General features: G+C 35.8%; 1 protein-coding gene across 3 annotated transcripts in view; it reads right to left on the bottom strand.

Moving 5' to 3' along the window:
* Positions 1-3,114: 3,114 nt before the first annotated feature.
* The window catches only part of BMI1 (BMI1 proto-oncogene, polycomb ring finger), a 10,297-nt gene continuing 4,893 nt past the window's right edge, over positions 3,115-8,518 (bottom strand). Inside the window, exons 1-10 of one of the 3 annotated variants that reach the window (XM_006141618.3) lie at positions 8,153-8,510; positions 7,652-7,782; positions 7,245-7,341; positions 6,613-6,668; positions 6,471-6,521; positions 6,192-6,300; positions 6,055-6,100; positions 5,518-5,616; positions 5,098-5,178; positions 3,115-5,010 (exon numbers count right to left, since the gene is read on the bottom strand). In XM_006141618.3, coding sequence (XP_006141680.1) covers positions 4,681-5,010; positions 5,098-5,178; positions 5,518-5,616; positions 6,055-6,100; positions 6,192-6,300; positions 6,471-6,521; positions 6,613-6,668; positions 7,245-7,341; positions 7,652-7,782; positions 8,153-8,184 — 1,032 coding nt within the window. In that variant the 5' untranslated portion in view covers positions 8,185-8,510 and the 3' untranslated portion in view covers positions 3,115-4,680. Of the gene's footprint in view, positions 5,011-5,097; positions 5,179-5,517; positions 5,617-6,054; positions 6,101-6,191; positions 6,301-6,470; positions 6,522-6,612; positions 6,669-7,244; positions 7,342-7,651; positions 7,783-8,152; positions 8,511-8,518 lie in introns of those variants that run through there. The other 2 variants (XM_006141620.3, XM_006141621.3) reach the window with 2 other exon arrangements.

The raw sequence follows: 8,518 nt of genomic DNA, 5'->3' as shown, positions 1-8,518 counted from the left end.
GTGTCCTGTGCCCTTTCCACCCGGCCCCGGAACCTAAGGACCCCTTTCCACTTTCCTTTTTCTTTTTATTTCTTTCTTTTCTTTTCTTTCTTTCTTTTCTGTTCTTTCTTTTTTTTTTAATGGCGGGGGTTCCCACTCTGTTCATCCTCGCCCCGCTTTATCTCCCACGCGGATCGGTGCCCTCCTCCCTCAGCGTAGTTGGCATGTTCACTCGATGGCCTTTGTACTTGAGACTGGCTCCTGAACAGACTTCTCCGTGGGCACTTAGTCTGCACTACCCTCTTGACCCATCTCGGTAATGGTCTCCTTCATCCCCATTTGCGATGCATTTCCCAAGTACCCTGGTCCGCAGCCTTCCAAGTCTCTTCTCAACTTGGGTTTTTGCTCACGGAGGAGGACAGAGTTGCAGATCTCTGAATAGGCACCGACCTCGAAATCACTTTCACAATGAAGTTTGGATTTTATGAAGAGCCAATGACCAGAGAAAAAGTAGTATTTTTACTGAAATGTAGGCAATTCTGAGGGAACAAAGATTGACATTTTTCTGGAACTTCTGATTATCTCTAGAAGGGGTATTTTAAAGGCAAAGGTCAGAAGAAATAGAGTAATTTAACACATTCATTGGAATTTTTTATTGAGCATTTACTACTTACTGGAAGGTAACTAAGACTTCGGTTTGAGTTTTCAGTAAACTCAAAAGGATGTCGTCGACTTGAAGACAGAGTTGATAGTGAAGTGCTTCATGTGAGACTTCTAGAAATCGCACACTAAGAAAAAGAAACTGGTGCAAATAAAGGAAATCCGTTTCAAGAACCAAAAGAAGAAAAAAACGTTAAAAAAATTAACTGCGGAAACAGGAAACACTCGACTATGTAAACATTTTCAGAGACTTTCGTAATCAAAACTGGGTGATCTTGAGATTTACAGGGAGATTGGCTGGCTGATCACAGGTCTGATCTACTGGGAGGCTGGAATATGTGGCACTTTCTCTTATTTGTAAAGCACCATCTATGTACATTCTGTAGTCCTAGTTTGGTGCAAGATTGGTACTGTTGTTGAGGATTCAGATTTCTTTTAGAGCAACCTTAGAAATAATCACCTGTTGTAGGTGCCACTTTATGTAAGAAACATTCTCAAGTGGAATGCCATTTATCTGACCCAAAAGTTTTGTGTTGAAGATGAGTTCTACGTTCTTTGCACATTAGATGTCTTAAAGTTATATGCATATACATAGATACACACACGGGGTTTGGAAAGGGCTTCATTAGTATACTGTTAGAAGGTGCACAGATCTATACACGGTAAAAATCTACTCATCTCTAATGAGTAGTTTGTTTTAGATAAAATGCAAGGAAGACTGTATGGCGGAAACCACCACAGGATTTCAAAAATACAATACAATGCAGCCTCCATTTCATGTAGGTATTAAAGTAAAGCAGAGTTTCCGACTAAAAGCCTTGCACAGTGGCAAGAACAAGATATGAGACATTTATCAAACCTTTGAAATATAGAGAGGAATGAAAACAATACTTCCTTCACCTCCAGGTCCTAACAGGCTGCATTCTAGGTGCAAATTTTTTCTGAAATTAAAATCCCATCCCCTCAAAAGTTTATCTTAAGCTATTTTAAAAGGTCAGACATCTTCATTTCTCCTAGGTCAATGCAAATAGCATTTCACATGGGTATTTAAGCTATTAAGGTTTCATAACAAAACTTAATCTTGATAGGCCTATACTCTATAATGAAAACTTCACAAATGAGCCGGGACTCAAAATATGGGGAAAGAGGACAGGATAAAGTAAAACTCCTACCAGCTTACTCTACTCACTACATTTTACTTGCAGATACCTTAACTTTTGCACTATGGATATGGAAACTAAGCAGGACTGTTGGCAGGCTAAGTCAAGTAAAGGGCAACTGTTCCCCCCACACACACACACCACCACCAACCCAGTGCAATTAACGGCCGGCAATTTTAAAACAAAAAGTACTTGTAAAGTGGCATGCAAGTGTAAAGCAAGAAAGATCACTATTTACACAAGAGAGACCAGCCTCATTTTTCTTTTTGCATTTAAGCTAAAAATCTGTGAAGTCAATTTAAGCATTTTGTGTGGAATATTTTGTTAGCAACAACTTTGTATTACAGAATCATAGAATATTTTCAGAAGCAAAAGATTGAAAGTCAACTTTTCCCATGCCTTGCTTTGACAGTTAAAAGTTACAAAGTTAAAAGCTTTAATATGAGTTTTCAGAAGGTTGAAAATTTATGAAGTGGTAATTTAGCAAGCTTCAAGTCTTGTCAGAACTGCAAGAGCTGGTTATGTAAGAAGGCAAAATATAATCTTTCTTTTTTTATATTAAAAGGCAGAATTTTAGCTGAAATATCCTCTTGAGCATTTTTCAACTGAATAGAGGAAAGGTCCTTTTTCAAGTAAGATAAATGAGAATGTTTTCAAGTATGGTGAAATTAGGACTAAGGAAGTCATAAATGCAATTTATATTTAAAAGTAATTTCAAAAGTAAGTCTATTATAAAGAGATTAAAATCTAGTCTTCAAATTCTGTATTGATCTTATTACTTGGTTTTGTGTTAAGTTGAATGAGTCTACTAGTATTTATAGTTTTTAGCCCTTGAAAAATATTTTTTCATTCTTCATGCACATGATCATCCCAAGTAAAAATATCACTCAAAAGTTCCACTAACTTTTCTCTTAGATAACATCATGAAAAAAAAACTTAAGCTAGAAAAGAGTTAAATTCACCAGAACTGGCACACATTGGCAACTTTTACTTCCAAGAGTGTAAATAAGGATACATCTTTCAATGAGCTTTCAAGCAACAATACAACAAAGCATGTACTTTTTAGCAACATCACCATAAGGCAGCTTTTACCTTTAGCTTTTTACCTGTTGCAACTCACTACAGGGGTTCCAAAACTTCTGCACATTGTGCTTTTCATATCAAATTTTTATTAAAGATCTTGGCTATTTTCTAAATGAATATCCTTTTTATTGGAATTTTTTCCAATTACAAATGAAATTTCATTTTACATCTATAATTAGAAACAACACTTACAATGAGACTGTACAAATTTAGGTCAAAATAAAAATATATGTATTTTGTGGCTTCATAAAATGTCATTTACTGTATCTTTAAAGAAAGCAGAAATAACAGCAATATATGTAAAAGTAATGATTTAATGACTATAAGCAAGACAAAGCAAGAGAATTGTGCTTCTTTTGCAGACTGGGGACAATGAAATGTTTAGCTACAATTTTCCCATACAAACATGAAACAATAGTCATATAAACACCCTCACAAGTAACTGATGAGTAATGAACACACGCCAAGTTCGACCAAAGCAAAATACAAATTGAAAATTGTTGGGTTGTACTGTAGATTCAACATGCTTGCTCTATTTAAAAATACCTGTAGAAGCTCATGATAAATTGCTCCTAATTTCCAGACATTACAGAGAAGGCATATGCAATGAACTGTTAAAGCAACTTTTAAATTTCAAAGTACTGTCATACCACATATTAAAATAATTTTAAATAAAATGCCTTCTTCCAGCAAATTGGTTTATTTAAAAATGTTTTCAAATTACAGTGATCAATAGGTATTTTAAAAACACATTAATTCCACCATAACCAATGAAAAATTAAGACACTATTTTCATATTCCTTAATTAAAAGTTTCTCTTTACTGCAACAATTTAAAAAGTAAACATGTTACAGGAGAAAAATCAGTATTATAATGATTTGCCAATTGCTTCCAAGGGAACAGAATTTAAAATTAGGTATCAACATTAAAATGAGGCTGTGCTGGTAAGCAAGGCTCCAGGACTCAGGGATCTGCAGAGGTCGAACCAGTTGGGAGGATTTCAACAACCATTTTTGAATGCATGAAACACATTATTTTCTTTATAGTATTTATAAATATATTATACAATACTGTTTCCTGTTATGTCATATACCAATATGGCATTGTACAACAAGCATAATGCCATCTGATTCTTACAAAAGCGAATCATTTAAACAAGTCAGTAAAATAAACGGTAGTACCCGCTTTTAGGCGTACAGATTGTAAAACTGAAGTTGACTTTCCTTTGATCGGTTTTGCGTAGCAACAGAGAAGTAAAAATCAAACAGGAATCCAAATGGCTAAATATGCAAGAAATCCTTATTCACAGTGACATGGCTACATAGAATGCATTATTCTATGCATGTTCTTTCCTTTTGTTGAATTTCAAGATAAAAAGCACTTGTTTTCTACAGATTCACAAAACAGCATAATAACAAGAACAATCAAGGAGAATGTAATGTAGGCGTTAGTTGAGATTAACAAACTATGGCCCAATGCTTATACCCACTGCAGAATATTTCCAAATCCAAACAATGGTTACAGGAACCATTTTATATCTTTCCTAACACACAGGAAAAAAAAATCTTGCCTGCCTTCCCAGAAACCAAAATTTCTTTATAGGAATAATCTTTCTTTTCAATTAACGTCCATATGAACAGCACATCTAGTCCATCTTTTATAGCCAAATTTAATGTCACTACAAAAGAAAGCAAACTGGACGATAGTCACATGTATTAGCATCTATAAAGCTGCAATGGCATGAAGATATCTATATAAATCAGGGATTTAAAATCTTTTTCCTTAACAGTCTTAGGTATCAACCAGATGAAGTTGCTGATGACCCATTTACTGACGATTTTCGAGGTCTATTGGCAAAGGAGGATTGGTGGTTACCGCTGGGGCTGTTGCTGGTTCCATTCATAGTACTGGAAATGTGAGGAAACTGTGGATGAGGAGACTGCACCGGAGTACTGGGGCTAGGCAAACAGGAAGAAGTGGAGGGAATACCTCCTGCTGGGCTGTTGGCCTTGTCACTCCCAGAGTCACTTTCCAGTTCTCCAGCATTTGTCAGTCCATCTCTCTGGTGACTGATCTTCATTCTTTTACAAGTAGGTCGAACTCTGTATTTCAAAGGAAGAGGACCATTCTGCAACATTAAAAGAAAAAACAAAATCACTCTAAATTCTTCAAATACAGTTTACCAGGGTAATCTGAGGTTAGGTATGGTACTTACCCTTCTCCAGGTATATATGTAGGCAATATCCATTAACGTATAATAATCCTTTAAAGGTTCCTCTTCGTACATGACATCAATCTATTGGAAAATATTTCAATTATTAAGTTACAAAGGAACACAGGTAAATCTACATTTTTTGGTCATCTAAATATAATCGAAGTGCCTTAAATTTTTTCCTGCAAACATTTGAACAAAGAAAGAACTCCTCTTGAAACTTCAACTGAGGAAAAATATTTCTAGAAATGACTAATGTTTTCATAGTATAAAAGAGAATTCATACCAAAGGTTTTTAAGGGGTATCTTCGACTTTAATGCTAAATTTAAGATATTTTTCTACTGTTTTTTTGGATTCAGAATCCTAAAAGAAAAAAATTAAATCCTAAAAGAAAAAAATTAAATCTACTAAAAAGTAGATACCTGGAAAGTATTAGGTATGTCCATTTTGCTTCTGAGAAACTTTCTTAAGTGCATCACAGTCATTGCTGCTGGGCATCGTAAATATCTTTTATCATTCACCTACGAGTACATGTACAAAAGAAAGTTGTTTTCAATTCCTAACTTCCTAACTTTCAGATAAGAATAAAATTGCAATTCAATGGTTGGAATATTATAAAAAGCACTAGCAGCAAAACTGGATATAACTAAATTCTATACTTTGAGTTTACTATCAATAAATACTAATAAATAGATTCCTAATATAATCAGAAAACTACATATATCAAAGTATCAAACATACATTATTTAAAATATTTTGTAGGAAAAGCAATAATATGTAAAATAAATTTTAATTATTAAATATCACATATGGATCCCTCTTGTTATTACATATGACAATTTTCTTCTACTTAATAGCATCATCTGATCCCAGAATATGCTAAAAGACAAAATAACTACTCATAAAACTTAGAATCCAAACAATGTTTCTTGTGCATATTTTTGTAACATAGAACATACCTCCTCCTTAGATTTGTCTTTGTCTTTGTTTACTTTCCGATCCAGTCTAAGAAACAAAAAAAATGTACTGATGAAATGCTATATTTACTCAATTTAATCAACATATTAGCATAAAATAGATCTCATAGAGAACTTACCTGTTCTGGTCAAAGAATTCAATGGATAAACTTATTATCTCATCATCAGTTATAATTCTCTTATCTTCATCTGCAACTTCTCCTCTGTCTTCATTAGAGCCATTGGCAGCTATAAGAACATTTTGAAATTTTAAAAAAGAATTTAACCACATATCTTATATACAGGAGAACAGAAGTGGTATTTTAAACTGTGATACATTTTAACTACTAGATAACATTGTTCATTCAAATGAAATGGCTTCCCTCCACTCTCCCCAAGTTTATCCTCCCCAAGTTTACCATCAGCAGAGGGATGAGCTGCATAAAAATCCCTTCTTCTCTTCATTTCATCTGTAGGGGGAAAAAGACTTAAACATTTGGTATAGTAGGTAAAACCAATCACTACCCTTTTAAAGTTCATTTTTTAAAGCAAGTAACTCACTTTTGAAAAGCCCTGGAACTAATTTGTATACGATATCTTGAAGAGTTTTATCTGACCTGAAAAAGAATTACAGAAGTGATCAACTAATATGACAAAACCTAAAAATATTCGTAAGTCTTTATAGACTGGATTTTTGTGCTACTGTATTTTACTTCATTGTGATGCTGATGATACACTGATAACAAAGTTAATTATGAGGAAAAAAGTTCTCTATGAAGTAGTACTCTTTTAAATCAGTAAAAAACATTTTATATTTGCTAATAAAGTTTTCATATTCACAGAGTAAAGTTTGCCTTTCAAGTCACTAAATTAGCTGATATGAATAGAGAAAAATGAGAGAATTGTAGCATTTAAAAATATTTATTCTTGCCTGTGAATTCAGTCAATAAAGCAATGCAGAAATGGAGAACTAATTCCATTTTGAAAGGAAAGGAGAAAAATCTCAAGATCAATCTGAAGTCTGTCTAAACTTTGTCACTATTAAGGCCTATCCTCCACAAATCACACACATTAGGTGGGGATTCAAGGGTAAATTTTTCTGTCAAGAAATAGACAGGGCTGCCTTCAGTAAATTATGCAAATTATGTTTCTCCATTAACAATTATAGTAACAAACAGACAACATTTTCCTACCTTATATTCAGTAGTGGTCTGGTTTTGTGAACTTGGACATCACAGATAGGACAATACTTGCTGGTCTCCAGGTAACGCACAATGCATGTTTTACAGACTAGAAGGAGAAACACATAGTCTTTTAAGTTTGGAAATTAGATGGTAAAGGATTAAAATTAAGTGTCAGAAAGAAGCAAGACAGTAAATGTCAAAAGACATTTTTAATTAAATAAGCTAACTCAGTATCCCGAGAACAGGATACTTGTGCAAAATATGTATTAGCAAAAAATCATCAAATGCAAAAAGAACAATATGGCTACCACTTTGTACCCAAGGAGTCCCCAAGATTGCAGGAATTGTTAAGTTTTCGAATTTCAGGGCTGTAAAATATATACATGACACAAAAATGGCTAAAGCTCAGTACTTACAGGAATGTAGGCATTCTATTATGGTTGTGGCATCAATGAAGTACCCTCCACAAAGAACACACATTAGGTGGGGATTTAGCTCAGTGATCTTGATCCTGGTTGTTCGATGCATTTCTGCTTGATAAAAGATCCTGTAAGACACAGAAATACTGACCATAATTCACAGAAAGAGAGTCGAGATTTCTTCCAACTCCTAGTGATCACACGCTCTGGGACGCCGAGTTCGTATAACTCGTTTAACACGGTGCAGCTGGGCTGTGGACAGTTCCAACGTTTTCTACAAAAGGGATTTATTACATCAGACCTGCATCAATTCTACTGAAATGGTTAAAAAGATTCCAACTCAAGGCACTTCTGGTCCTGCAGATCACTCCTGGAGGGAGGAAAGGTTTGGGTGGGGGCTGGGAGCTGAGCGAATTCGGGTCTCTTTCTTCCATTTGTCCTCCAGCCTAGCAGCCCTAAGGCTGCTGCGGTCGCCACACAGCACCCGCAGATATTTACCCACCACTCGGGCTGGCTCCACGTCTCTGCATTTATTGTAAAACTTCCTCCCAGACCTTCAATCGAAGACTGAAATCCCGGGGTTCTTGTTGTTTTAGACGGTTCGAGCGATCAGAACGCGGCGTGTCTTTACGGGACACAAAGAGAAAACAAACTGTGCTCTATCTGCATCCCTGGCATTTCCGGAGCTGGGTGCCTGGGCCGCAGGAGAAGCACCTCCAGTCGGCCTCGGGCTGGGGCCTGAGCGCGGCGGACGCCCGGGGGCCGGGATGCGAGGGGCGGATCCGGCGGCGCCCGGGGCTCCGTCTCGCTCCGGATTCGGAACTCGCCTCAGTCGGGGTTTCCATAGCAACTTACACTTACACT

Source organism: Tupaia chinensis, unplaced genomic scaffold (assembly GCF_000334495.1).
Source record: "Tupaia chinensis unplaced genomic scaffold, TupChi_1.0 Scaffold000060_1, whole genome shotgun sequence".
Classification (NCBI taxonomy): Eukaryota; Metazoa; Chordata; class Mammalia; order Scandentia; family Tupaiidae; genus Tupaia; species Tupaia belangeri.
This window is presented reverse-complemented; position numbering and strand designations above follow the sequence as displayed.